The sequence below is a fragment of the Carassius auratus genome, chromosome 4 (genome assembly GCF_003368295.1).
Source record: "Carassius auratus strain Wakin chromosome 4, ASM336829v1, whole genome shotgun sequence".
Classification (NCBI taxonomy): domain Eukaryota; kingdom Metazoa; phylum Chordata; class Actinopteri; order Cypriniformes; family Cyprinidae; genus Carassius; species Carassius auratus.
In genome coordinates, this window is record NC_039246.1 from 1569373 (window position 1) to 1586533 (window position 17161).

General features: G+C 37.9%; 1 protein-coding gene across 1 annotated transcript in view; it reads right to left on the reverse strand.

Moving 5' to 3' along the window:
• The window catches only part of LOC113066710 (macrophage mannose receptor 1-like), a 30160-nt gene extending 15660 nt beyond the window's left edge, over positions 1-14500 (reverse strand). Inside the window, exons 1-2 of the mRNA XM_026238689.1 lie at positions 14329-14500; positions 13876-14235 (exon numbers count right to left, since the gene is read on the reverse strand). Of these exons, the coding sequence (XP_026094474.1) occupies positions 13876-14235; positions 14329-14362 (394 nt within the window). The 5' untranslated portion in view covers positions 14363-14500. The remainder of the gene's footprint in view (positions 1-13875; positions 14236-14328) is intronic.
• Between the last annotated feature and the right edge of the window lie 2661 nt (positions 14501-17161).

Consider the following 17161-nt stretch of genomic DNA (forward strand, 5'->3'; position numbering starts at 1 on the left):
AGATAGACTGGTGCATGATCTGATATGAGGATTGATGCAATATTACATAAGTTTACAAAAGGAATGTACTCTTGTGGCAAAAGAAACATATCTATGCGTGAATATGATCTATGTCTTGTTGAATAAAACAATATAATCTCTGGCTGAATAATTTATCAGCATTCGGTTAGCACCTTTTGCCATTACGTGTCTGACTCACTATCTCCCATAAAACGACGAGATCTATACTGACAATTTTTCGGTTCTCTGGCCAATATGCTGGATCAGTCCTTCTCTGACAGGCACCGCCGCTAGCTCCGGGATTTTTTGCTGCCACTGCTGTTCTGCTCAGCCAGCCACACGCAATTGGCGATGCCGCGGCTTGACTTCGCCTCTACCAACATCACTTTCATTTTTCCCTGGCACCCGCTTATCTTCGGTCGTGCCTACAATTTCTCCATCTGGAAGTTGACTGCTTTTAAGTCAGAGGCAAATGCTGATTAAATCCGATAGTCCTCGCAAAGGTAAACAAGCGGATCCATATGATATAAATTATTTGTCTCCCAGCAGCAGGGCAGCCAATATATCGAGCAAAGATCGCAAGTCCCCGAACTCGCCTCGCTCCATTGCTCCGCGGTGCACAAGACCCGGCTTTCCCTAAGCACTGGGTCGTAGTGGCAGGCTTCCAACAAGCCTGGGCTGTGCCCCCGATCTCACAGTAAAAAAGCCCCACTGGCTTTCCGCTTCAACTTAACCTTTTTACCGCAGCTTTTCCGACCGCAGCGTCATATGCATATCGTGCTAGCGGCACAGGCTGTGTTGCAAATTATTGGTAAGTATATTGCTAAAGTTTTCATTGGCCGCCGAAGTTGCTAAATGACGATGTGACACAATGACCTTGATGACCTTATTTCATATTTATAGATGTCGCAACAGCATAGAGAGAGAGAGAGAAGGGGAAAAATTCCCCTGCATTTTAAATTACACTCCACTCAGATAACGAATAAAAAGATTGATTTGCGAGAAAATATAAACTACTATATACCTAAATGATTAACAACTATAGGCACAATTTTTTTTACAGTCTATGGGTTATATATATATATATATATATATATATATATACCTAGTAAAACAACAGCCTTTAAAATTGCTTTATTATAGCAATGAGGAAATGTTGATTGGTCGAAGCAAAGTATGTAAAGTAATTAATTATACTGTTCCATTTAACAAACTTAACAATGCACCGGAAACAATATATACGTACAAGCACATTATATCAATAGCCTTCAAAAAGGCACCAATGTCCCGACAATAGTTTCTACATGTCACTGTACAATCTAGTCCTCGTTGGGCTAAACATTTAATTCAAATGTAAACAATCTTTAATATTTGGACAATAATTTACAACAGGCATGATACAGAAATCATAAATGCTTGAACGTGGACATCAAATGTTGGCATTTTTCATTATGTTTAGCTAATTCACTGAAATACCCTGTTCAGTTTTCCCCTACAGGTGGCATGAATCAAAGAAGAGTTTATGACCAGCATTTTCGAAGCCCCACCTTCTCGGTTCTCATTAGCCCACTGGTGTGGCTAATCTGAAAATTCTGGGATAAGAAACTCCTAATCGATCTGTCAGCTCCATATACTTTACCGTTTTCAAAAATAATCACCCTGATTGCTCTTGATGAAATCTCTCTCCAAACTGTAGAACAATGATCATGAAATAAACATGGAGAAAAAAGGTCTTGTGGTCATCTTGTGGTCTGAGACCACGCATCCAGAATCATGAATCATCAGAATCATGGCACTTATTTGGGGTACATTGACACAGGAAATTCTATTTCTTTGCATGCTTACCTTCAAATGCAAGCCGAACCAAAATATTCTGATGTTATTGGACACATCTTAATGTATTAAACTCCCGTCAGATGCTGCAAGAGCTTTCCCATTTGAGTGAATATTTTCTTTCCCACTCAGCTCCCACTGAACACCGGCGAAAGCTTCGCAACTCAACAACCTTAACTTTCCCCTCTCATGGTAGGAAAGACTCACCCTTCGGGTGTCGCGAGTATTGAACTCCCACAGGATGCCGGCAAGAGCCTCCCAGCTAGACAACCTGCCTATGAGAGCCTCCTAGCTAGACAACCTTACCTTTTCTATTCTACAACCAGCAAGGCTTACCCGTCCATTGCCAGGAGCTTGAGTTCCTTTTGGACTTTATTTAGACAACCTTACTTTTCCATCTTTTGGCCAGTGAGACTTCCCCATTCGATGCAGGGAGCTAAGCTCTTATCGGACATCAATGAGAGCCTCCTGACCAGACAACCATTACCTTTCCAAGTTGTTTCAGTCGCCATACCGATCTACCCAATGTGCATGTACCAAGTTCACAAGGGAGGCTGGCGAAAGCCTCATTTCCCAGTCTACGCTCACCGAGGCTCACCCGCCTGATGCTAAAAGTATCAAGCCCCCATCGGATGTCGTCAAAGATCCTTATGGCCACACAAACCCACCCCAACTTTACCTCTTCTGTCTTACATCCGGAGAGGCTTACACTTTCAATGCATGTGCTCCCTTCGGGCCTTCTGGCTAGACAACCTTACCTTTTCTTTTTCTATGGTCCGCGAGGCTTTACCCGTTCGATGCGTGTGCTCCCTTCAGTCATCTGGCGAGAGTCTCTCGGCCACACAACTTACCTTTCCATTTGACGGTAGGCGAGGCTTAACTGTTCGACGCCATGAGTCTCGACCTCGTGTCAAACCCTGCCTAAAACTCTCTCAACTACCATCACATCTTTTAACCCCGCTTGGAGAGGCTTACCCATCTGAAGCGCATGCTCCCTTCAAACACCGGCAAAAGTACTCTTTGGGTTTTCCTTTTCTCTCTCCACGTCCTGCGAGTCTTACCTGTCTGATGCGTTTGCTCCCTTTAGACATCTGGCGAGAGTTCTCCCATTCAGGTTTCTATACTTGCTGCCTGCAAGCGAGTCTCATTAATCCGATGCCATGAGTAACAATCTATCGTTGGATGTCGCAAGAGTCGGTCAGCCCAAAGTCTTAATCTCCAGGCTTTATGGGCCCTCTCGGTCAGCCATTTGCCTTTCGCCCACTGAATTGCAGGGGCTTATCAGCCAGTAGGTGATTTGGGCCCTCCCGGTGTGGCTATACAACCACACAGCTCTTCCTCATTGGCTGGTAGGGCTCACTGTTCCAACGCTCCAACACTGTTCCCCTTAGACTCTCCTTTTTGTTCAATTGCTCTAGGTTCAGGTCATTCCCGAGCTCAGAGCCCTTCCCCTGACAACATGCCAAATACACATACCATACCTCTAATTGTATGTAAGTGTGAACTCGTGAAAGTAACAAAGTTATTCATTCATTTTGATTACTCATTCATTTTAGTGTCTGTATTGGGAGGATAGATATTCATTAGAGTAATCTCTCGACTATATAGGGTACCTTTGATTAAAATAAATCTTTTTGTATCACTCAGTTGTTTTTCAAATAAAAAGGGTAAATTTTTATGAATGAGTATAGCTGTTCCTCTTTTTTGAGTTGTATTGCTTAAAGAATACTTGGCCCCCCAATCTCACTTAAGTTTTTAGTGTTCTATATCCGACAGATGGGTTTCCTGCAAAAAGGCAATGTTAACTTTTTCTTTCTTGAGGAGAGTAAGCATTCATTTGAGCTTAATAGGGTGGCTTAAACCTTTGACATTCCATGTTATCACTTTACATACATTTTCCATCTTACAACAGTACTTGGGTTACACAGACCGATCATTTGTATACTCAAAATTAAAAGATTAAATACAGTACACTGAACCAAACTGCAAACTCCTGTCTCCCTCCCACCACCTTTCCCTTTTGGCATGAGCCCTGTCCCCAAACGACAAGGCAGGCCCATAATCGAACAAATCTGGACATATAATAACCAGTGAACTCATGCTCAAATCTCACAGCACACAAACTAGCATAATACAAATTAAATAAATACAAATAAAGGAGTGACCTTGTCCTGTCATATCAAAGACTAACAATGCTAAGATATGAGAATATAATACTGAAGTAACATGTATTTACGCAAAAGTCAACATAAAATAGCTTTCAAAACAGAAAGTTAGTTTCGTAATTTCAGTCTTTATAAGTTTTAGCAAGGTCAATATCTATACCCCAACTAGCTTCTTCATCATTTAAATCCGATCGACAGTTAACATTACTCACATCATGGACACTGAGCCAATGCTGTGATAGAACTCCTCAGGTTCTTTGTGAGATGAGAACAGGTTGATCCTCTTGTCATGCAGAATTTACAGTTTACAGGGTTGGACGAGGAATCCGCGATAGATCCCTTTTTCAACTAACAGTTTTTTGACATTGTTTTTTTTTTGTGATCAATTATTTATTTATTTTCTTACAATCATTATTTACACATTGGAGAGGAAACACCTTCACAAGAGAAAGAAAACCCTTAGGCTGATAACATCATCATTGAGAATATAACAAAGCACAATAAAGTGCCGCTTTTTTGACATTTGTAAGATTAATAAAGGAAGTAAGATCAATATAACTCAAAGGGGATTGAATTATAATGAATAAGAACCGAATTAGTATGCAAATTATTCAGAATTAATATTTAACACTTTATCAACTATTCGTCCACCGATAAATTGAGATTAGGGTATTTTATAAATTCTGGACAAAATATTATCCCGTGGCGTACGGTATTAATAGCATAAAATTTGGATAACTGATTATGAGCAAGGTAACAGAATCTACAGTTTAAGGCAGTAACTTGTAAGCACACAGCACAAGACACTGGTATGTAAAATCAACCAAGGCTTGTGGAAGATTTTTATTAGTAAGATTTTAATCAATCAAGAATAATCAATGTGAATCAAGCCATTTTTGTTGCTAGTTGTTTTTCCATTATAATCCTATAGGTAATGGAGAGAAAGGAAAATGTTTACGTGCTGGAATGTCCAGAACTAAGGAGAAACATATGGCCAGGAAGGGCCTGTGTTTAGAGTAAATCAAGCAAGGGGGCCTCTTCTCCCTAGGGAGGGATCAAAATTGCAAGCATAAGGAGAAGTTTGACTATTTGGAAACGCCCCATATAGTGTATATAAGGAGAAACCAAATTGCATTTCGGGAGATCTCCTTGCAACGAGCTCTCGGCTTTGTTTTGCTTAAAATAAAGTCTTTTCTTCTGAGAGAAAAATCCCTGACTGAGTTTGATCCTTTGGAGAACCGGCAAAATACACCACAGATTTGGCGACCCAGATGGGACTGGAAAGGAGCAGAGTGGACGACTGCTTTTGAGCTGACTGATGAGCAACACACACACAGTGGTGGCCACCATAGAATAAGGTAAGCATTTTTGCTTATATAATTAGTGTGTGTTGTTGACTGGTCAGTTCTGAGTGGTAAGGACACTTAAAATCTGCTCTTCCAAATTTAGAAAAATAATAGGATATCTAAATTGAAAAAGGGGTTTTACTCCAGAAGAAATAACTGCATGCACATATTTGGGTTATTAATAGGAAGGCCTTGGAAGGCAACCTCGATTTAAGACAAATATGGTGTAGGCAGAAAGACATGGCATGCTGTGCGTCTGTGTTTATTGGATAGCTGGGCCTAGGTAGGACAGTGATAAACGGATAAGCAGATTAGTTAAGGAATCGCGAGGAAAAGTCCCACGGATACCGCTTTGAGAATGTATAAGTGAAATTCTCGAAGGACAGAAATAGGTGGGCCCTTAAGGAGCTCTAGGTGAGCTGTGTTTTGTTGTGTGGATGTATTTGTGTCCGGACGAATGAATGTGTGAACAAATAAATTCTGTGTTGGGTGGGTAAAAGTTGTGCACCATTCTTGGACCGTCACTTCAGGGTGGCTGGGTGGAGTTGGATGCAACTGGTATCCACTTGAGAGGGATGAATGTATGATGAGCCTTGATAATAAAAGGACAATTAATGACTGATTATCCCTTAAATGAAGGGAAAAAGTATGCAAGAATAAGCACTCTGGCTCAATAAAGAGTGCAGAAAGTGTGAATGAGGCTAGGAAAATAGCATCAATAAAGTTTGAACCAAGATCTATAATAGATTTTTGCATTTAGGATGTCTGGGGCAAAGGGGAGAAAATTTTCTGAGCCCAGTGTAGTGGGAGTGAGAACAAAGGAGGACGTTTCCACAGTAAAGTTGTATTACATGGGTGGAGCAAGAGGTGCTCTCCCCTCCTGGACCATCACTTGGGAGTGATCAAGTTACAGAGACTGGTGTTGAGAAAGGATAAGTGCAGGAGCCCTAAAACAATAAAGGTAACTGAAGGAAGGTTGTTTTAGAGAAAAATAAATACAAATGTTCCAAGAAATGGACTAATATAGAGATGGCAGATATGGTGGAATATAGATATAATAATAAATTAATTAAAATAAGATATGCATTTATTATTTAATAACTTATATTAATAGATGAATTTAAAAGATGCACGTGCTTAAAACTTTATATCTAATATGTGAAGACCTCTAAAATTTGTATCTTGTTATCCCTGGGACAGTATGAAAGTTAATCCATTACAGAGTTTCAGAGATTGGGCTTGTGTAAATGTAAAAAATAAAAGAAATAACTTGCGCAATGTGGAATGAAAGCAAGATTGGGTGACCAAGTTAATAGACATTTTGATTCAAAAGCTATAGGCATTTTACAATAGGAAGGAAACTAGTTGCTTAAAGAATTAAATTTAATTATTTTATTTACAATAATAGGAATTATTTTATGTTGGTTAGGAAACATTAATTCACAAATACCAGATTATTCTGAATCATGTATGCAAATATAGAAGAAAAAATATGATTGAAGTCTTTATTTTACCATATGCATGTCATGCTGTTATAAAAAAAGGTTTATTTTATTTTATTGCAGTATATTTAGATAATAAAGGTAGCTGATTTCTGCATTTTGCAAAGAAGAAAAATGCTTGCTATTTTCCTGCAATGAAGAACTTGCTTAACTAACAAAGAATAAGAGAACTGCTGTTTTCAACCAGATGATTTAGTTTTTATTAAGGGACCACTGAAAGAAGAGGTTGAAAAGTGAAAATTAGAAAAAGAGCTGACTGCTCAGAAACAATTTGGTCAGAAGTTACATAGGTACATTTGATTAATGCAGTCTCTGAGTGTTCAAATTTCAGATGACTTCTGGAACAGTGCCTTGACAAAGGAAAGCAATGAAATGGAGTCTGTCAAGGAATGGCAAAGCAGCAAACAGCTGAAGAGAGAAGAAGAGGGAGGGGCTGATGGATGTTCCCCTCCCCTCTTGAAAGAGAAGAACACACTTCAGCAAGGAGAAGACTGAATCAAAGCAGGAAAAGGTGAATCTTTCACTTGAGACTTTTCCTGAGGTTGAAAAGAACATTATGAAATGCAAAACTCTGGTAGAAAGCAACCAGAAGCCAGACTGAGAAGAAGCAGAGGAACAACAGAGACCGTACGCCACAACATCAAGTCTTTGAGTGCCATCACAGACTGATGACCCAGTACAACAGCCCAGGCTGTCATCAGGAGGACTTCCATCCCTTCAGTGCACAGGTGCTGCATATTCAGTGAACACTATAGAGACTGCTTCAAATGTTAATTATTTTATTTCATTATGTTATTTACTATGTTTTAATCTTGATTATTCACTGGTCTCACAGCACTTCCTTAAATTCTGTGTGTTAACTAACTCTCTCAATCTGCTTTTCAATAGGTTCCAGTCCAGCCTCATGTCTTAAAGAAAAATAATAACTTTGACAGACAGAAGTGAGTACTTGACTCACCAATCAGATAAACATGGAGCTGGATTTGGCATAGTAAGACAGTTTCATTAAACAACTAGGGGAAAATGCACAAATAAATACTTGACAACAATGCTGAGTGCTTTGGGAAAGAAGTGAATAAATAAATAAATAAAAAAGGGTATCTTGATGAACACTATAAAAAATATATATATGGTTGAAAAAATAGAAATATTGGTCACTCCATTTTGTTTAAAGGTAATTTTCTAAGGTAAAACTGAATAAAATAATATTGAATAAAAGATTATTCCAAAGATCCAAAATCATGTAATCACATATACTGTCATCACTGGGGATAACAAAATGGAAATGTTGATGGCCATGGATCCAAGATTTACAGAGATCTCCAATCCGGTTCTCAGAGTCGCTCATGAGTAATAACAAAAAGTATTTGATTAAACTTTAAATTAGACAAACACATGACATTTGAGAAATTAGAATTGGCTCTCTCAAATGCCCAACGCCTAGGCCTAATATTCTAAACAAATTCATCTATGAGATTTTGAAAAAAGGAAGGAAAGAAAGAAAAGTTTTTGGCAAAAAAAAAAAAAAAAGAAAAGAAAAGGAGGGAGTTTAAGTGTGTGAAAAAGTATGAATGATGGTGTTGTATGGCATGAAAGAGAGTGTCTGACGAGACACTGAGGCAATTCAATCAATTTGCCCAAACATATGTATACAAATTTGAATGTGGGCCCACAGGGCAAATTTATGCCCAGTAAAATAATGACCATGGATGAATTTGGTTAAGTTTCCTGGTCAGTACCTAGGTCTTTGTTGTGGCAGAAAGAAAAACAGTGCCACACATGCGCAGCGTATAACACGGGAAGGCAGAGCAGAGCAAAGCAAGCTTGCTCTGTCCACCCACATTTAACTTTCTTTTCAGCATATCATGATGGAGCTGATTGTGTCAAAAGGATGAAATATTATCTTTCTGACTGTTAAAATAAATACAGTGGGTTGAGTGTTTTCCAGGGCAAAAGGCCTATGCTACTGAGCAAGATAGGCCTAGATGAATTTTCCAGTGATATAGTGGAACTCAGTTTACAAAACAAAGAGATAACTAAATAAGCAAATGGTTGAGAATAAAATTGAAAGGAATTAAAAAAAAATAGTAAAGACAGCACTGAAATTGTGAAAACTCAAAAAGGGGCCAAGACAGCCCTCAACCCACATTACATTTCCACAGGTCACACCAAGAAGGACAACTGGCAAGATGAACAAATTAGCATGCTTGATAACACTAACAAAAAACTCTGAAGTTTCCCATTTACAGGTGACAGCAGTTCCAGTAAGGCCAAGGAATGCCTCGCTCCATTAAAGAGAACCAGTGAGGGTGCAGTAATGAGCTCAAGAGAGCCTTGCATGAACCAGAAAAAATGGTTACAGAGTGACACCTGAGTTCACATCTCTAACCTTAAAATACCCCAACCAGCTTCAACAACTCCACACAGCATGAAGTGAGAGATGAAGGGCGTGCTAGTAACGACCCACCCTTGCCAACGAGGGAAAGACCATTGCAACGACTCGCAAAGAGTCTCCCTGGTGAAGATGGAATGAGACGTGATGGGACTGCTACTGAGATCAAAATACTTGGGAGCAGATATGAGCCAACAAATAGAAAAGAAAAAATGGAAAGAGAATCTTAAGTAATGGTAGATGAAGAATTGGAAGGTTATGAGAAGGGAAATATGGATGTAGGAAGATTTGAAGGGAAAATAGAGCAATTAGATGCAACAAATAGAATGAAAGGAGCAAAATAGAAAAGCTCAAGATTTGTGAATTGAAGAAGGAAAAGTATGTGTTATGTTTGGGGAAAATGCTGTATTTATAGAAGGGAGCATTTAATGAATAACTGATCAAATTGAAAAGGCTAAGAATGGTAGATAAAGAAAATGTTGGAAAAGATAATAAAATGTAAGACTGGTTCGATTTACAGTTAGGAGCATGTGGAGCATAGTTTATAACTAAATAGGGAAAGTTTTTAGGAATTGCATTAATGACAGGATATTTACTATTTTACTGTATACTTCCTATATTGAGGTCACTAGTCAAAGCCACAGTTAAGCAAATTAAATTCAAAGATATCAAAATAATGGGAAATTGATACATAAGGTATCTAAGCTGAAGTTCAACTCTTATAATCTTGTGATATTCAATGTGTGATGTGATTTGTATTTGTATGTGTATGTATTTTTACGCCTTTTATACAAAACTGTGATAACCAGGCAAATGCTGAACCAATTGCACATTCATGCTTTTAACAATGTCTACTATTAAAGAGGGGTTAGGGGAGACTGGATCTTTTACTCACTCCATGTCAAATTAGGAGAGAGATGTTTGGTCCAGTAATCCCTCAGAGTGGAATTTCATAATCTAGTCACTGGTGATAATACAATGTGACTTATTTAGTCACTAGGTAGTGTAAATAATATGACTGGATTATGGAGTAGCACTCTGGATAAAAATAATCAAATGTGAGACTTATTAAGTCTCAAAGGGGAGAATATGTGGAAGATTTTTATTAGTAAGATTTTAATCAATCAAGAATAATCAATGTGAATCAAGCCATTTTTGTTGCTAGTTGTTTTTCCATTATAATCCTATAGGTAATGGAGAGAAAGGAAAATGTTTACGTGCTGGAATGTCCAGAACTAAGGAGAAACATATGGCCAGGAAGGGCCTGTGTTTAGAGTAAATCAAGCAAGGGGGCCTCTTCTCCCTAGGGAGGGATCAAAATTGCAAGCATAAGGAGAAGTTTGACTATTTGGAAACGCCCCATATAGTGTATATAAGGAGAAACCAAATTGCATTTCGGGAGATCTCCTTGCAACGAAAAAGTCTTTTCTTCTGAGAGAAAAATCCCTGACTGAGTTTGATCCTTTGGAGAACCGGCAAAATACACCACAGGCTTTATTGAACTACTCTAATACACACTAACTTAACTAATGAAAACACACAAACATTCATTCAAACAGTAACAGAGAAAAGTGATGTTATTCTTGACCGCAACCTGAGAGAATCAATCTACTAGCACTTTAATCTTATTTTGTTTTCTTAATAAGATTTGCACCAGTTTCAGCCAGAATTAGGAGATATTGTGTACTTGTGTCCACCAATTGTCCAACACCTTGGTTCTCTGAGCTCAATGTCCAGTCGAACATCAGAAATCTAGGTGTCTGGTTTGACCAATCGTTGTCTTTGGACTGCCATTCGAGACTTCTGGTCAGAAATTGTTTTTATCACCTAAGAAATATTGCTAAATTGAGGATGATTTTAATGGACTCTGATCTTGAGATGGTAATTCATGTTTTTATTTCTTCACATTTAGATTATTGTAACTCTCTTTTTACTTTTCTTAACAAATCTGCTCTAAATCGTCTCCAAATGGTACAAAATGCTGCTGGCAAGGCTTTTAACAGGATCTGGCAGACAGGCTCACATCAACCCTATTTTGTCCTCCCTACACTGGCTACCTATCAAATTTCGCATTGATTTTAAAATATTAGTTTTAACTTTTAGAGCTTTAAATGGTCAGGTCCCACAGTACATCACTGATTTGCTTTGCACATACTCCCCAGGTCGTTTCCTTTGATCAGCAGGCCAAAGTCTTTTAATTGTCCCAAAGACTCGTTATAAAACCCGGGGAGATCTGTTATTTGAGGCTGTAGCCCCCAGACTGTGGAACGCCTTGCCTTTGTTCCTCCGTGTGGCTGATTCTGTTGAGTCCTTTAAAAGGCAACTCAAGACACTGTTATTTAAACAAGCTTTTAGTTGATGGGCTTAAGTTTACTTTGGACTTTTTGTTTTAATTTTATTTGAATATTAATGTGTTTGTACTTTGTAAAGCACTTTGTGATTGTATCTGTGAAAAGCACTCTATAAATAAACGTTACTTATTTACTTGCATTTGGATGCTCCTGTGGGCGTGTTGCTGGAAGTTGCTGGAGACGGAATCTCTGGCGCTGATCTGGCGCTCTGATGGACAGCAATCGTGAGTGGTTGGTTGGCTTTGCCGGGTGGCGCTTCGTTCGCGAGACTTCCTGGATTGCGGCTTGCTATGCAACGGAGTTTCCTCGGAGTCTGGAGTGACTCTGAGAGGGTTTTCTTTGAGGAAGTTCAGCGAAGGATCTTACAGAAGAGTTGAGTTTTGAGTGAGCTCTTGGTGGTTTGAAGAGTACACGCTGGACGATGGAAAGGTCAGCACAAAACATAAGCAAGAGCAAAGTCACTGCAAAAGCAGGGCAAAAAGCAAGGCAAAAAGCTTGTCATTGGGTTATAAGTGTGTCCATCTGACCCGTCCTTCTTAGTGCGACAGCCAATCAGATATTGTCTTGGGCTGGACCTACGCCCGTTCTCCGGTTCTTGCATATAATTAGAGTAATGTCCACATGATCGTGTGTGTCCAAACTCCTGAGAGTTTAGTTTAAACGCTTTAATATGCAAACTTAATAGTTTAAATATGGTGCATCCTAAACACATCTACTTTATATCAAAATTCTAGAAATCATTTACCCATCAAGCAGGTACCAAAATACATATACTTCCCATAATTGAGTTGGAATCAAATAAGGTTTTAGCGGTGATAAGTGTTTAACACACAAAATTAACTTGAATAATATAAAGCATGCATAATACAGCAACTTTTGGTGATTAGATTAGATTAGATCCTAAAACTGAGGTAGAAAACCCTACGAATAGGTTTCTTGGCCATTTGGACTTAACATTGGTGAACAAAAAGAAATCTTTTCCTGCTGGCTGGCGCCACTGGTATGAGATTAGACAGGCAGAAAAAGGGAAAGGGGGTTTGACATCTCCTTTAGCCATCTTGGCACCATGACTGTGTTTTATGATGCACTAATGATTCGATGGGGAATGGACTGTTCAAGGATAATCTTACACATTGTTAAACTTGCGGCTTGTCGCATAGTTTCAGGCGAAAAGTCCTCGGAGAAATATTGCCTCGTTGCATCGTAGGTGATTTCTCTACGTCTTGTTGATCGAAACACCAGTTCTTTTTGTGAACCCGCTCCAGAGAGAATGGTGTGTCAGGTGTTGTCTCCATCCACCGAGGCAGCATGTCCTTAATGAAGTCCATGAGCGGCCTTGAGCCTTCTGCAACCTCACGGAGGCCGAATATTCAGAGATTCTTCCTCCTGCTGCGGTTTTTTAAATCTTCAACCTTTGCCTCCAGAAGATTCAACTTCTTTGTGTACGGTTAGTAAATCGATCAACCAGCCAACTTTCGCCAGAGCCACGTGACCCTCAGTATGAGCTAATTTTTAACTGCTTAACTGTCATCAAGTACTGGATTGTTTGTGGCCACGCCACAAACAAGCTATAAAACTATTAATTGACCAGAAGTTTAGGGAGAAGTAGAAAGAGGATGAAGGGGTCGAGGGAATGGGATGATGGTCGGGTTGAATGGGGGCATCTTGAATTGTTGGCTCAGAGAGACTCAGGGTGGGGGGTACCATCTCTATCATATATTTAGGCCAGACAATGAGGACCCCCCGATACAACCTGATAGAAATATAACGTGGGATAAGGTTGGCTGAATGGATGAGAAAGGGAGGGAAGGGTGGGTTCGAGAGCATGAGACTAGCAGTACGGTATGCGGAGGCCAGATATATATGGAGGTTTATTAAGATTAATTCTTAGATGTGTATTTGTTTTATTTCTAGTTTTCTGTTATGCTTGTTTTATGTTTATGCCCTTTGGGCAATCCTAGTTGAATTTATAAATGCTTTATAAATAATACATTCAAAATTATATTTAAAAAATAAATTTTGATGTTTAAGATTTTAAGGCTCTTTAATTGCAAGTTTTCATTGTGATAAATTATCATAAAGAGGGACAACAAAAGATTAAAGTATGGTCAGTGAATGAAGTCTTTTCTTCTTGCAAATACAGAAATGGTCTCAACATTGAAAGGGTGACAAATACTAATACAAAATTATATTTTTATATAATAGAATAAAAATATCAAATTAATAGTCATACTCTTTAGTATTATTATGAAATTTGGAATAAGGTGAATCTAAAAATGAACTCACTGTTGTAGCAGATGAAATGCTGGTTATCACTACATGGCAAATCATGCCATTGTCCATTTGTCATCATACCACACTCTTCTCCTTTATCTTGTGGTTGTCCAAGAGCCCAGTTCAGATAGAGCGCAGGTTCACCTGAAGACCACTGCCATTCATCACGACCCGTCTTCTGCAGCCCAATCCAGACATACTCAAGACTTTTATCAGTCACACTCTTGTTCAGCTCCTTCATGTCGTTCATGTCATCAGTGGTGGCCAAATCTGTGTATTTCTCTCTACAGTATCTCTGAGCTCCAGTCCAGGTCTTCTTCTCATTTATAAAGTGATACTGACGCAAAACACATTGAGATACAGAGCAGAGAGCTGTGAAAGAGAGACTTTGAATTGAATGCTTTTCATATCAGAATCAAACCTAAGGAAACTAGAAACCAGAAATAAACCCACAAACACACTCACCAATGAGAAGAATAAAATATAGAGTTTGGTCCATTTCTGAGGAAAAACCAAAACATTGATCTTAACAGGAACAGAAAATGCACTGTACATATATTATTAAGACAATACTATCATGTCAAAGTCTAATTTTAGTTAAAGATTGAAATATGAGTTGCTCTTACTTCAGAGGCTGTGTGTTTCTGTCCTGAGTCTGATCTTTCTGTATACAGCTGCAAACTGTGTGATTATTATATCTGCTCTCATCCCTCGTTTAGCATCACATCATTTACTACTCTAAACAAAAGCCCGTTTCATTTTTCTTCCTCATGCATGATATTATTATAATTTTCACTGTGTTGTCTTTGTTGCTGTAATTGTTAATTTGAATGTGGTAGAGACTGAAGATATGTATGTTTCTGAATACACACAGGCAAATAAAAGCTAAAGCAACAACACATTCATCTCCTTATTTATGGAAATCATAAGCACAGAGAACATTGACATTATTTCACTATGTGTACACAGGTGATGTTGCTTCCTCTTCAAGTGATATCAACTCACAGTCAACATTATAACAGTAAATTTAATTTACTGGTTTAATAAAACATGCTTGAACCTCTTTCATCCTTTTTTTTCCCCACAGATTAACATGCATATGAGGACCTCCAATACATGACTCAAGCTACTTCCGCAGTTGTCCACGACACTGTTGTCATGTGGTTTCTTGGTCAGTAAAGGCGGTAACAAAGGGTAACTTACGTCATTAGATTCATATCCATACTACATACTCCGATACAGTATGTGGCGGTATGCACCTGATAAGCCATGATTGCAATCTGCCATAAATCTAAGAAGAAGAAGAAGAACTAACGTCATTGACAGACGACTGCACTGCCCCGTGTCACTGTTTAGAATGGGAATTTTCTCATGATTTACAAGTATTTGAAAACATTATATTGATACATTAAGATATTGTCAGTAATCAGCTGGACAAAATATAGAACACTAGCCTAGTGTTTTTTGGATATTTTACTGCAAATATCTTACAAATTGTACCTTTAACATATACAAACATTTACAAAATGATGAATAGTTTTAACTTTAATACGAATCAATGTATGATTTCTACAGTGAAGTGTATATAGTGTTTTAGTTTTGTGTTCTTTTTTTAACCCTTGTGCGTTGTTCAAATTCATAACCCTTTCGTTATGTTCGGGATGAAAACACCCACTAAATTAAACTGCTGTAAAAATGTATCAGATAAATATTTTTTCTTTCACTTTTTTTTTTCATAAATCTGTTAAACAACCTCAGTCCTGATCAAAACTACTAAATGTTAAAAATAAAATCCAGGATTATTACTTTTTAATTGCCAAGTTTATAAATTATGTCACAGATTTGGGGGGAAAAAACAAACAAAATGACTCATTTTTAATATAAAAAGGGATTGTGGACTGGATTTTTTCTTACCTTTTATCACAGTCTTGGGCATGTCAAAGGTTAGTAACAACATTGGATTTGATGCATTGTTAGTTTTTGTGCAGCATTAGATTATAATTTTTTCTCCAATTGACTTAGATTATAATGGACATTTTTGATTGCAAAGCCATGACACCATATAATCATGCATTCTTGATAGTTGGTGGTTTTCCCTGTTTGGAAGAGGTACATTTTTAATTTTTTACTGTTGATCATAAGGTGGCACCATTAACCCTTTATTTAGGCCTGTGCAAAAAAAAGCTTAGTTTCTGGCTTTTGTATGGAGTTATATGGAGTATAACAGTATATTATAGTGTGTGTGTGTGTGTGTGTGTGTGTTTGAGAGAGAGTGTGTGAGAGAGACCTTTGTGCACTTTGATGTAGTTCTGATAGCTGAGGTACATTTAGATTTTTTCTCAGACGAATGGAGTAAATTAAAACTAAAGTAAGTGTATTTATGCACCTGCTGCCTTTTGATGGTGATAAGTACAGACTAAACAAAAACAAGTAAGTTGATTTAAACACTTGGATGCCATCCTGCTGGTCATTTGTTGTTGAGAAGAGCAGCAAGCAACATGAGAAAGAGCTTGACTTGTACCGAAGTTTTAGAAATGGTTATGCATAGATCTAAATTTCATCATAATGGAAGTCAAAGTGGCAAAAATAGCCACGGACAAGAAATGAGGGAGAATTTTTTATTTACATTTAATGATGCACAAAAGCTAACAATGCATCAAAGCGAATGTTGCTACTAATCTTTGATATGCCCAAGACTGTGATAAAAGGTAAAAAAAAAAAAAAAAAAAAAATTCCAGTCCACAATCCCTTTTTATATTGAAAAATAGTAACTTTGTGTCTGTTTTTCCCCAAATCAGTGACATCATTTATGAATTTGGATTTTTTTTTTTTTCAACATTTAGTAGTTTTGATCAGGACTGAGGTTGATTATTAGAATTGATGAAATTAGAATTTTTTTTTTAATCTGATAGATTTTTACAGCAGTTTAATTTAGTGGATGTTTCATCCACTAACATAACAAAAGGGTAGTTAATTTGCCACATTGTATAGTGGAGTTTTTGAAAATTTTCAAAGAATTTTTCTGAATGTGTCAAATATGTGTCAAAATAAGATTTGTCATTAAAAATCATTCCCTCTGCTGAAACACAGAGAAAGTTGTGGCCAAAGTAAGAGTAAACTTTACACCCTAGTGGACCAAAACGTCCCCAACAATGCATAAAGGTTATTAATAAAGACAAAATTAAAGAATTTATTTTCTTTTTTTTTTTATCTTGCCCACTTTGGCCTAAATTCCCTGGTAACGCCCTAAATGGTTTAGCTCCTGTGTACCTAACTAGCCTTCTACCACGTTACAATC